Source organism: Oncorhynchus mykiss, chromosome 19 (assembly GCF_013265735.2).
Source record: "Oncorhynchus mykiss isolate Arlee chromosome 19, USDA_OmykA_1.1, whole genome shotgun sequence".
In the NCBI taxonomy this organism is placed as follows: domain Eukaryota; kingdom Metazoa; phylum Chordata; class Actinopteri; order Salmoniformes; family Salmonidae; genus Oncorhynchus; species Oncorhynchus mykiss.
Window position 1 is genome coordinate 62,179,189 of NC_048583.1, and position 12,880 is coordinate 62,192,068.

The 12,880-nt window shown below is 48.9% G+C and overlaps 1 protein-coding gene across 6 annotated transcripts in view; it reads left to right on the forward strand.

Annotated features, from left to right (window-relative positions):
• map4k5 (mitogen-activated protein kinase kinase kinase kinase 5) overlaps nucleotides 1-12,880 on the forward strand; it is a 115,013-nt gene that overhangs the window by 83,748 nt on the left and 18,385 nt on the right. For 2 of the 6 annotated variants that reach the window (XM_036955314.1, XM_036955318.1), the window contains 5 exons: nucleotides 326-386; nucleotides 5,611-5,613; nucleotides 7,369-7,483; nucleotides 7,984-8,042; nucleotides 12,294-12,397. In XM_036955314.1, the coding sequence (XP_036811209.1) occupies nucleotides 326-386; nucleotides 5,611-5,613; nucleotides 7,369-7,483; nucleotides 7,984-8,042; nucleotides 12,294-12,397 (342 nt within the window). Of the gene's footprint in view, nucleotides 1-325; nucleotides 387-428; nucleotides 440-5,610; nucleotides 5,614-7,368; nucleotides 7,484-7,983; nucleotides 8,043-12,293; nucleotides 12,398-12,880 lie in introns of all 6 variants that reach the window. The other 4 variants (XM_036955316.1, XM_036955319.1, XM_036955315.1 and 1 more) reach the window with 3 other exon arrangements.

Consider the following 12,880-nt stretch of genomic DNA (forward strand, 5'->3'; position numbering starts at 1 on the left):
CAGAAAACTTGTCAAAACCATTTGATTTGGAGATGGGAGGTGAAAGACCAAAGTTTTGCTATATATTCATTGGCTATGGTCATAGCTGTTTTGTAAATTACGTTTCAAACTAAATTGTGTCGTTCCTGTATCGTATCGGAGCTAGATACGAATCCGAAAGATGCCCCATCCTTAATAAATATAGCTATAAACATGGCTACACTCATTTTGACCTCTTAGTTACTGTAGATCTGAATCCGTGAAATAGTGTGCTGTCTACTGCCGACTTGTTCTATTTCAACGGTGAGTATTGAATGTCCTTTATTGTGTTCTGTTTCCCTTCTAGCTGTTCCCCAGGAAGTGTACCTGGCTCTACATCATCAACAACAACCTGATGTCTCTGTCAGGTGAGTCAGTAGGACAGATACAGGTATCAACAACAACCTGATGTCTCTGTCAGGTGAGTCAGTAGGACAGATACAGGTATCAACAACAACCTGCTGTCTCGGTCAGGGGAGTCAGTAGGACAGATACAGGTATCAACAACAACCTGCTGTCTCGGTCAGGGGAGTCAGTAGGACAGATACAGGTATCAACAACAACCTGCTGTCTCGGTCAGGGGAGTCAGTAGGACAGATACAGGTATCAACAACAACCTGCTGTCTCGGTCAGGTGAGTCAGTAGGACAGATACAGGTATCAACAACAACCTGCTGTCTCGGTCAGGTGACTCAGTTGGACAGATACAGACAGGTATCAACAACAACCTGCTGTCTCTGTCAGGTGAGTCAGTAGGACAGGTATCAACAACAACCTGCTGTACTGCAGTCTTGAGAGGCGGTATCAATCACAGCCAGCTGCTGGACATGGTGCCATGATAACCTGCAGCTTTGTTTTGCTGTTATCTGACTGGAAATACCATTACCTCATAACTATTCCACAGGAACAATGCCATTACAATCACCTCATAGCTATCTATAGACGCAGAAGTAGCAGGATGTTTAGAAGCTTTTGGATTAAAACCCCTTTATAAGAAGTGCTTGACTGCATTATTATTGTGAGTCCTGTCTTTTATGGCCTACTGCTGTGTGGAATAAATATGGCCTTTTATATATTGACCAGTGGTTGTGAAGACTCCTGGTTGCTGTAGAAATGTAGATAGTTTGGGCCGATGATACACCTCGTGACCAAAAGTATGTGGACACCTACTCGTCTTAACATCTCATTCCAAAATCGTGGCCATTTTAATATGGAGTTGGTCCCCCCCTTTGCTGCAAAAACAGCCTCCAATTGTCTGGGAAGACTTTCCAATAAGATGTTGAGACATTGCTGCGGGGACTTGCTTCCATTCAGCCGCAAGAGCATTAGTGAGGTCATGCACTGATGTTTGGGAGATTAGGCCTGGTTCCTATTCATCCCAAAGGTGTTCGATGGGGTTGAGGTCAGGGTTCTGTGCAGGCCAGTTAAGTTCCTCCACACCGATCTCAACAAACCATTTCTGTATGGACCTCGCTTTATGCACAGGGACATTGTCATGCTGAAACAGGAAAGGGCCTTCCCCAAACTGTTGCTAGAAAGTTGGATGTACAGATTCATCTAGAATGTCATTGTATACTGTAGCATTAAGATTTCCCTTCACTGGAACTAAGGGGCCTTGCCCAAACCATGGAAAACAGGACAGATACCGTTAATTCCTCCCCCACCAAACTTGACAGTTGGCACTGCATTGGGCCAGGTACCATGCTCCTGGCATCCGCCATACCCAGATTCATTCGTTGGTCGGACTGCCAGATGTAGAAGCGTGATACATCACCCCAGAGAACGCGTTTCCACTGCTTAAGAGTCCAAATGGCGGCGAGCTTTACACAATTCCAGCCGACGCTCGGCGTTGCTCATGGTGATCTGAGGCTTGTGTGCGGCTGCTCGTCCATGGAAACCCATTTCATGACAAACAGTTTTTGTACTGACGTTTCTTCCAGAGGCAGTTTGGAACACGGTAGTGAGTGTTGCAACCAAGGACAGATGATATGTTTACGCGCTTCAGCATTCGGCGGTCCCGTTCTGAGAGCTTGTGTGGCCTACCACTTCACGGCTGAGCCGTTGTTGCTCCCTAGACGTTTCCACTTCACAATAACATCACTTACAGTTGACCGGGGGGGCAGATCTAGCAGGGCAAAAATTTGATGAACTGACTTGTTGGAAAGGAATGTCACTGAGCTCTTCAGTAAGGCCATTCTACTGTCAATGTTTGTCTGTGGAGATTGCATGGCTGTGTGCTCGATTGTATACACCTGTCAGCAACGATTGTGGCTGAAATGGCCGAATCCACTAATTTAAAGGGGTGTCCACATACTCTTGTGTATATATAGTGCAAGACATGAAAGTAGAGTTGAACCACTTTCTCTGAGAAAGACTCATTGTAGTTAGTTTATGCATGTCCCAATGTACAGTTGATGTCAGAGGTTTACATACACTTAGGTTGGAGTCATTAAAACTCGTTTTTCAACCACTCCACAAATTTCTTGTTAACAAACTATAGTTTTGGCAAGTCTGTTAGGACATCTAATTCGTGCTTGACACAAGTCATTTTTACAACAATTGTTTACAGACAGATTATTTCACTTATAATTCACTGTATCACAATTCCAGTGGGTCAGAAGTTTACATACACTAAGTTGACTGTGCCCTTAAACAGCTGGGAAAATTCCAGAAAATTATGTCATGGCTTTAGAAGCTTCTGATAGGCTAATTGACATAATTTGAGTCAATTGGAGGTGTACCTGTGGATGTATTTCAAGGCCCACCTTCCATCTCAGTGCCTCTTTGCTTGACATGGGAAAATCAAAAGAAATCAGCCAAGACCTCAGAAAACAAATTGTAGACCTCCACAAGTCTGGTTCAACCTTGGGAGCAATTCCCAAACCCCTGAAGGTACCTCGTTTATCTGTACAAACAATAGTACGCAAGTATAAACACCATGGGACCATGCAGCCGTCATACCGCTCAAGAAGGAGAAGCGTTCTGTCTCTTAGAGATGAACGTAATTTGGTGCGAAAAGTTCAAATCAATCCCAGAACAACAGCAAAGGACCTTGTGAAGATGCTGGAGGAAACGGGTACAAAGTATCTATATCCACAGTAAAACGAGTCCTATATTGACATAAACCGAAAGGCCGCTCAGCAAGGAAGAAGCCACATCATGTTGTGTGGGTGCTTTGCTGCAGGAGGGACTGGTGCACTTCACAAAATAGATGGCGTCATGAGGAATGAAAATTATGTGGATTTATTGAAGCAGCATCTCAAGACATCAGTCAGGAAGTTAAAGCTTGGTTGCAAATGGGTCTTCCAAATGGACAATGATCCCAAGCATACTTCCAAAGTTGTGGCGAAATGGCTTCAGGACAACAGCAACAAAGCCACGGTATTGGAGTGGCCATCATAAAGCCCTGACCTCAATCCTATAGAAAATGTGTGGGCAGAACTGAACAAATGTGTGCGAGCAAGGAGGCCCACAAACCTGACTCAATTACACCAGCTCTGTCAGGTGGAATGGGCCAAAATTCACCCAACTTATTGTGGGAAGCTTGTGGAAGGCTACCCAAAATGTTTGACCCAAGTTAAGCAGTTTAAAGGCAATGCTACCAAATACTAATTGAGTGTATGTAAACTTCTGACCCACTGGGAATGTGATGAAAGAAATAAAAGCTGAAATAAATCATTCTCTCTACTATTATTCTGACATTTCACATTCTTAAAATAAAGTGGTGATCCTAACTGACCTAAGACAGGGAATCTTTACTAGGATTAAATGTCAGGAATTGTGAAAAACTGAGTTTAAATGTATTTGGCTAAGGTGTATTTAAACTTCCGACTTCAACTGTATAGCTCATCTGTACTAGAGGTCTTCACGCATCCACCTGTACCCGAGACCCGATCCAGTACCCGAGCGGGTCCGGATACAGAATTGTAAATAATATCACTGGTCTGGATCGGATCTGTTTCTCATGGGGTATGTGTAATTTATGACGCTACTCTTGCGTTTCACGAGGGTGGCACGTGTAACGTTTTCTTGATCAATCATAAGTCAGACTACAGTCATAGAGCCTCCGTGTGGGGCAAAAGTTAGGAGATATCTAATCAATGGACGATGGAATTAAAAGTTAGGCTTCAACGACCAAGAGCCAACAGGTAGACTGCTACTTTATATTCCGAATGGAGTCGTTGTTTGTAACTGTGTAGGACCAGAAAGTACATGCAACCTCAATTAGCCTAGCTAGCTAGTTAGCTTAACTAGCTTCTCCCAGTTTGATCCAGGCAAGACAGGTACTACGTAATCATATTGCGTGATAAATAACCTAGCTATGGAAGCTATAGCGTAAGTCGGCTCTGTTGCCGTCTCTCCCTCCCTCCCCTGTTCCTCGTGTCACTTGCTCACACTCACAGTAGCTTAAACACACAGCACGACCCCAGCTTCACCACTTTCTACTTCCTCCCATCTTACAGCACGACCCCAGCTTCACCACTTTCTACTTCCTCCCATCTCGCAGCACGACCCCAGCTTCACCACGTTCTACTTCCTCCCATCTCACAGCACGACCCCAGCTTCACCACGTTCTACTTCCTCCCATCTCACAGCACGACCCCAGCTTCACCACGTTCTACTTCCTCCCATCTCACAGCACGACCCCAGCTTCACCACGTTCTATTTCCTCCCATCTCACAGCACGACCCCAGCTTCACCACGTTCTACTTCCTCCCATCTCACAGCACGACCCCAGCTTCACCACGTTCTACTTCCTCCCATCTCACAGCACGACCCCAGCTTCACCATGTTCTACTTCCTCCCATCTCACAGCACGACCCCAGCTTCACCACGTTCTACTTCCTCCCATCTCACAGCACGACCCCAGCTTCACCACGTTCTACTTCCTCCCATCTCACAGCACGACCCCAGCTTCACCACGTTCTATTTCCTCCCATCTCACAGCACGACCCCAGCTTCACCACGTTCTACTTCCTCCCATCTCACAGCACGACCCCAGCTTCACCACGTTCTACTTCCTCCCATCTCACAGCACGACCCCAGCTTCACCACGTTCTACTTCCTCCCATCTCACGTTATCAGCTCCGGTGAAATAAAGTAGCCTAAAAAAAATTGACTTTTCTGCTGCTTCCCTCACAAATCTCTTTCACATCCGACCAGGTCTATACTGGAACGGACCCTCGTTGTCCGTTGGGAACAGGGTTTCTATATAAAAACATTTATAGTAATTATGCATATTGGGTCTGGAGGGAAAGCCCCAGGTTAATTTATTTTATTGTCCCGTGAAGACCTCTAATCTGTACCATGTGTGCTATATCTGTGTTTTAACCGCTGTTGAATGTCTCTACATGCCGCTCTGTTGTAAGAAAGTGAAAGTAAGCGTTTCTTTCTTATTGCAAATTACTACTGGGTAAACTTAACTGTACTGTTGTGTGTCCTACCATAACGTTTTTAAAGTAGGCCTCGGCTCAGAGTAAATGTAATCTGATTTCTTGTCCTCTCTTCCTCTTGGTCTCTCCTTTCTCACCTCTCCTCTGCTCTCTTCTCTGATCTGGCTTGATTTTGGTATTCTACTAACCGGCTTCATCAGAAGGTAATCACCATCATCGTCACAGTTACAACCCTGTATTGTATTTTACCCATAACTAGAGTTGCAAAATTTACATTAAGTTTCTAAAAATTCTGGCCTCCTGAGTGGCGCAGCATTCTGAGGCATCGCAGTGCTGAGGCGCCACTACAGCCTGGGGTTCGATCCCACCGTCAGGGTTAGGGGAGGGTTTGACCTGCAGGGTTTTCCTTGGCTCATCACGCTCTAGCGACTCCTTGTGGAAAGCCGGGCATCTGCAAGCTGACTTCGGTCGTCAGTCAAACGGTGTTTCCACCTTCACATTGCCACAGCAACTTCCCAGGTTAAATGAGTCGTGTGTTAAGAAGCAGCAGGTTCATCTTTCGGGGGACGCATGTCTCGCCTTTCGCCTCTCTTTCTCTCTCTCTCTCTCTTTCTCCCTCTCTCCTCTCTCCTCTCTCTCCTCTCTTTTCTCTGTCTCTCTCTGTGTCTCTGTCTCTGTCTCTCTCGCAACTGTTGGGGAGTTGCAGTGACGAGACAAGGATATCACAAAAATGGTGTAAAAATTACAAAGAAAAATAACCCCCAAAAAATGTACATTTATCAAAATTCCCATGTTTTCCAGAAATCCCAGTTAGGAGATTCCTGGGATTAGAATGGGATAAACAGGAAGTCCAGGAATCCTCCAACTAGGATATTTTGGAAAAGTTACAAATTGTTGTAACCCTTTACCCCTATCGAAACACCAAGCTAGCTCCCGTCTAGCCCTGTATGTTAAGATTAAAGTGCATGTAATTTCACGCTGGCTCTTTAAAACTCATTTTCTGTTGGTGATGAATACATAAATAGCATGTTTCTGCCGTATATCCTCTTTCCATCCTTCAATCCATCTTAGTGTTGTCTTTGGTTTGTTCCACTATAACGGGATGTCGTAAAACACTGTAAGAGATGTCTGTGGACACCATGCCTGTGATCCCAGGAAGGACACTGTGTCTGTGACCCCAGGAAGGACACTGTGTCTGTGACCCCAGGAAGGACACTATGTCTGTGACCCCAGGAAGGACACTATGTCTGTGACCCCAGGAAGGACACTATGTCTGTGACCCCAGGAAGGACACTGTGACCCCAGGAAGGACACTGTGACCCCAGGAAGGATACCATGTCTGTGACCCCAGGAAGGACACTGTCTGTGACCCCAGGAAGGACACTGTCTGTGACCCCAGGAAGGACACTGTGACCCCAGGAAGGACACTGTGACCCCAGGAAGGATACCATGTCTGTGACCCCAGGAAGGACACTGTCTGTGACCCCAGGAAGGACACTATGTCTGTGACCCCAGGAAGGACACTATGTCTGTGACCCCAGGAAGGACACTGTGACCCCAGGAAGGACACTGTGACCCCAGGAAGGACACTGTGACCCCAGGAAGGACACTGTGACCCCAGGAAGGACACTGTGACCCCAGGAAGGACACTGTGTCTGTGACCCAAATGGCACATTATTTCTCATATAGTGCACTACTTCTGACCAGAGCCCTGTAGAGAATAGGGTGCCATTTGGGTTGAAGTAGTGCACTATATAGGGAATAGGGTGCCATTTGGGACTAAGTAGTGCACTATATAGGGAATAGGGTTCCATTTGGGACTAAGTAGTGCACTATATAGGGAATAGGGTTCCATTTGGGACTAAGTAGTGCACTATATAGGGAATAGGGTGCCATTTGGTGTCTTATCAGTGTTAGTCTTATAATGTGATGCTAACTTGTTTCATATGTGATCACAGGAAAGACCTTCCAGCTGTACTCTCACAACCTGATTGGGCTGTTTGAGCAGCTGAAGAAACCTGGCCTCGCCTCTCAGTTCCAGACACACCGCTTCCCAGACAAGATCTTGCCTAGGTGAGACACGCACACACTACATCCTCTGACTCACTTGTTTTAATTGATCCCCGGTGAGAGAAAGGGACCTATTCTATTGGTTCCCCGGTGAGAGGGAGGGACCTATTCTATTGGTTCCCCGGTGAGAGAGAGGGACCTATTCTATTGGTTCCCCGGTGAGAGGGAGGGACCTATTCTATTGGTTCCCCGGTGAGAGGGAGGGACCTATTCTATTGGTTCCCCGGTGAGAGGGAGGGACCTATTCTATTGGTTCCCCGGTGAGAGAGAGGGACCTATTCTATTGGTTCCCCGGTGAGAGGGAGGGACCTATTCTCTTCACCTTACAGATCACCACTAAAAGTATAGAAATAATAATACGATCATGAGCCTACAGTCAAATTGCTGTGGTCTGGGGGGGGGGGGTGTTCCCGCTCTAGTCGTTCTATTTCTACAGTCACCCACACCACTCTCCAATCACCATATAAGACTGTGTGTTGATACTGGCTGTTTTCTCTCTGCAGGAGGTTTGCCTTGACCACCAAGATCCCGGACACAAAGGGCTGTCACAAGTGCTGCATTGGTACGTTTACTATACGAGAGCAGCTGTACCCCCTCAGCCACTGTCTAGTTCCTAGAGCAGCTGTTCCCCCTCAGCCACTGTCTAGTTCCTAGAGCAGCTGTTCCCCCTCAACCACTGTCTAGTTCCTAGAGCAGCTGTACCCCCTCAACCACTGTCTAGTTCCTAGAGCAGCTGTTCCCCCTCAGCCACTGTCTAGTTCCTAGAGCAGCTGTTCCCCCTCAGCCACTGTCTAGTTCCTAGAGCAGCTGTTCCCCCTCAGCCACTGTCTAGTTCCTAGAGCAGCTGTTCCCCCTCAACCACTGTCTAGTTCCTAGAGCAGCTGTACCCCCTCAGCCACTGTCTAGTTCCTAGAGCAGCTGTACCCCCTCAACCACTGTCTAGTTCCTAGAGCAGCTGTACCCCCTCAGCCACTGTCTAGTTCCTAGAGCAGCTGTACCCCCTCAACCACTGTCTAGTTCCTAGAGCAGCTGTACCCCCTCAGCCACTGTCTAGTTCCTAGAGCAGCTGTACCCCCTCAGCCACTGTCTAGTTCCTAGAGCAGCTGTACCCCCTCAACCACTGTCTAGTTCCTAGAGCAGCTGTACCCCCTCAACCACTGTCTAGTTCCTAGAGCAGCTGTACCCCCTCAACCACTGTCTAGTTCATAGAGCAGCTGTTCCCCCTCAACCACTGTCTAGTTCCTAGAGCAGCTGTACCCCCTCAGCCACTGTCTAGTTCCTAGAGCAGCTGTACCCCCTCAGCCACTGTCTAGTTCCTAGAGCAGCTGTACCCCCTCAACCACTGTCTAGTTCCTAGAGCAGCTGTACCCCCTCAGCCACTGTCTAGTTCCTAGAGCAGCTGTACCCCCTCAGCCACTGTCTAGTTCCTAGAGCAGCTGTACCCCCTCAACCACTGTCTAGTTCCTAGAGCAGCTGTACCCCCTCAGCCACTGTCTAGTTCCTAGAGCAGCTGTACCCCCTCAACCACTGTCTAGTTCCTAGAGCAGCTGTACCCCCTCAGCCACTGTCTAGTTCCTAGAGCAGCTGTACCCCCTCAGCCACTGTCTAGTTCCTAGAGCAGCTGTACCCCCTCAACCACTGTCTAGTTCCTAGAGCAGCTGTACCCCCTCAGCCACTGTCTAGTTCCTAGAGCAGCTGTACCCCCTCAACCACTTTCTAGTTCTTAGAGCAGCTGTACCCCCTCAACCACTGTCTAGTTCCTAGAGCAGCTGTACCCCCTCAGCCACTGTCTAGTTCCTAGAGCAGCTGTACCCCCTCAGCCACTGTCTAGTTCCTAGAGCAGCTGTACCCCCTCAGCCACTGTCTAGTTCCTAGAGCAGCTGTACCCCCTCAACCACTGTCTAGTTCCTAGAGGAGCTGTACCCCCTCAACCACTGTCTAGTTCCTAGAGCAGCTGTACCCCCTCAACCACTGTCTAGTTCCTAGAGCAGCTGTACCCCCTCAGCCACTGTCTAGTTCCTAGAGCAGCTGTACCCCCTCAGCCACTGTCTAGTTCCTAGAGCAGCTGTACCCCCTCAGCCACTGTCTAGTTCCTAGAGCAGCTGTACCCCCTCAACCACTTTCTAGTTCTTAGAGCAGCTGTACCCCCTCAACCACTGTCTAGTTCCTAGAGCAGCTGAACCCCCTCAACCACTGTCTAGTTCCTAGAGCAGCTGTACCCCCTCAGCCACTGTCTAGTTCCTAGGGCAGCTGTACCCCCTCAACCACTGTCTAGTTCCTAGAGCAGCTGTACCCCCTCAGCCACTGTCTAGTTCCTAGAGCAGCTGTACCCCCTCAGCCACTGTCTAGTTCCTAGAGCAGCTGTACCCCCTCAGCCACTGTCTAGTTCCTAGAGCAGCTGTACCCCCTCAGCCACTGTCTAGTTCCTAGAGCAGCTGTACCCCCTCAGCCACTGTCTAGTTCCTAGAGCAGCTGTACCCCCTCAGCCACTGTCTAGTTCCTAGAGCAGCTGTACCCCCTCAGCCACTGTCTAGTTCCTAGAGCAGCTGTACCCCCTCAGCCACTGTCTAGTTCCTAGAGCAGCTGTACCCCCTCAGCCACTGTCTAGTTCCTAGAGCAGCTGTACCCCCTCAACCACTTTCTAGTTCTTAGAGCAGCTGTACCCCCTCAACCACTGTCTAGTTCCTAGAGCAGCTGTACCCCCTCAGCCACTGTCTAGTTCCTAGAGCAGCTGTACCCCCTCAGCCACTGTCTAGTTCCTAGAGCAGCTGTACCCCCTCAACCACTGTCTAGTTCCTAGAGCAGCTGTACCCCCTCAACCACTGTCTAGTTCCTAGAGCAGCTGTACCCCCTCAACCACTGTCTAGTTCCTAGAGCAGCTGTACCCCCTCAGCCACTGTCTAGTTCCTAGAGCAGCTGTACCCCCTCAGCCACTTTCTAGTTCTTAGAGCAGCTGTACCCCCTCAACCACTGTCTAGTTCCTAGAGCAGCTGTACCCCCTCAGCCACTGTCTAGTTCCTAGAGCAGCTGTACCCCCTCAGCCACTGTCTAATTCCTAGAGCAGCTGTACCCCCTCAACCACTGTCTAGTTCCTAGAGCAGCTGTACCCCCTCAGCCACTGTCTAGTTCTTAGAGCAGCTGTACCCCCTCAACCACTGTCTAGTTCCTAGAGCAGCTGTACCCCCTCAGCCACTGTGTAGTTCCTAGAGCAGCTGTACCCCCTCAACCACTTTCTAGTTCTTAGAGCAGCTGTACCCCCTCAACCACTGTCTAGTTCCTAGAGCAGCTGTACCCCCTCAGCCACTGTCTAGTTCCTAGAGCAGCTGTACCCCCTCAGCCACTGTCTAGTTCCTAGAGCAGCTGTACCCCCTCAACCACTGTCTAGTTCCTAGAGCACCTGTACCCCCTCAACCACTGTCTAGTTCCTAGAGCAGCTGTACCCCCTCAGCCACTGTCTAGTTCCTAGAGCAGCTGTACCCCCTCAGCCACTGTCTAGTTCCTAGAGCAGCTGTACCCCCTCAGCCACTGTCTAGTTCCTAGAGCAGCTGTACCCCCTCAACCACTTTCTAGTTCTTAGAGCAGCTGTACCCCCTCAACCACTGTCTAGTTCCTAGAGCAGCTTTACCCCCTCAACCACTGTCTAGTTCCTAGAGCAGCTGTACCCCCTCAACCACTGTCTAGTTCCTAGAGCAGCTGTACCCCCTCAGCCACTGTCTAGTTCCTAGAGCAGCTGTACCCCCTCAGCCACTGTCTAGTTCCTAGAGCAGCTGTACCCCCTCAGCCACTGTCTAGTTCCTAGAGCAGCTGTACTCCCTCAACCACTGTCTAGTTCCTAGAGCAGCTGTACCCCCTCAGCCACTGTCTAGTTCCTAGAGCAGCTGTACCCCCTCAACCACTTTGTAGTTCTTAGAGCAGCTGTACCCCCTCAACCACTGTCTAGTTCCTAGAGCAGCTGTACCCCCTCAGCCACTGTCTAGTTCCTAGAGCAACTGTACCCCCTCAGCCACTGTCTAGTTCCTAGAGCAGCTGTACCCCCTCAACCACTGTCTAGTTCCTAGAGCAGCTGTACCCCCTCAACCACTGTCTAGTTCCTAGAGCAGCTGTACCCCCTCAAACACTGTCTAGTTCCTAGAGCAGCTGTACCCCCTCAGCCACTGTCTAGTTCCTAGAGCAGCTGTACCCCCTCAGCCACTGTCTAGTTCCTAGAGCAGCTGTACCCCCTCAACCACTTTCTAGTTCTTAGAGCAGCTGTACCCCCTCAACCACTGTCTAGTTCCTAGAGCAGCTGTACCCCCTCAGCCACTGTCTAGTTCCTAGAGCAGCTGTACCCCCTCAGCCACTGTCTAGTTCCTAGAGCAGCTGTACCCCCTCAACCGCTGTCTAGTTCCTAGAGCAGCTGTACCCCCTCAACCGCTGTCTAGTTCCTAGAGCAGCTGTACCCCCTCAACCGCTGTCTAGTTCCTAGAGCAGCTGTACCCCCTCAGCCACTGTCTAGTTCCTAGAGCAGCTGTACCCCCTCAACCACTGTCTAGTTCCTAGAGCAGCTGTTCCCCCTCAACCACTGTCTTGTTCCTAGAGCAGCTGTACCCCCTCAACCACTTGTTGTTGTTGCCTGTGGTCAGTTTAGACTAGATAAGAAACTCCCCGTCTTAACAGCATAGCTTCTCTTACTGTTATCTCTCCTATCCCTTGTCCTACCTTGTCCTTTTGTCTTTTATAATAATAGTGGCAAGAATCCCTTTGGAATTATTATGAATTATTATTAGTTATTAGTTATTATTAATTATTATCACATCTCTCTCTCCTCTCACAGTGAGGAACCCCTACACGGGCCATAAGTACCTGTGTGGAGCGCTGCAGTCTGGGATAGTCCTGCTACAGTGGTACGAGCCCATGCAGAGGTTCATGCTCATCAAGGTCAGTCCCTCATCTAGTCTGACCCTCATCTAGTCTGTAGTCGAATGGCCCCACCTGTAGTCGAATGGCCCCACCTGTAGTCGAATGGCCCCACCTGTAGTCGAATGGCCCCACCTGTAGTCGAATGGCCCCACCTGTAGTCGAATGGCCCCACCTGTAGTCGAATGGCCCCACCTGTATTCGAATGGCCACTCCTGTAGTCGAATGGCCCCACCTGTAGCTAGATTCTAGCCCTTCGGCAGGGACGCAAGGTTTTGGAATGTTCAGATAGAAATATGCTATGTAGAACAAACACGCCTCTGACATGTGGAATAAGGAATAACATTGGCTCTGTTCATGGAATTTCTATTTTGCAACGTTTGAGAATGTGTTTTTCTAATTGAACGTGGCCCTGGTAACATTACCAGTAGCCTACATGCAAACATTTGGTGGCACAGAAAGAAAGGCAAAGCAAATAATGTATTGACTAAATTCCTCTTGCCT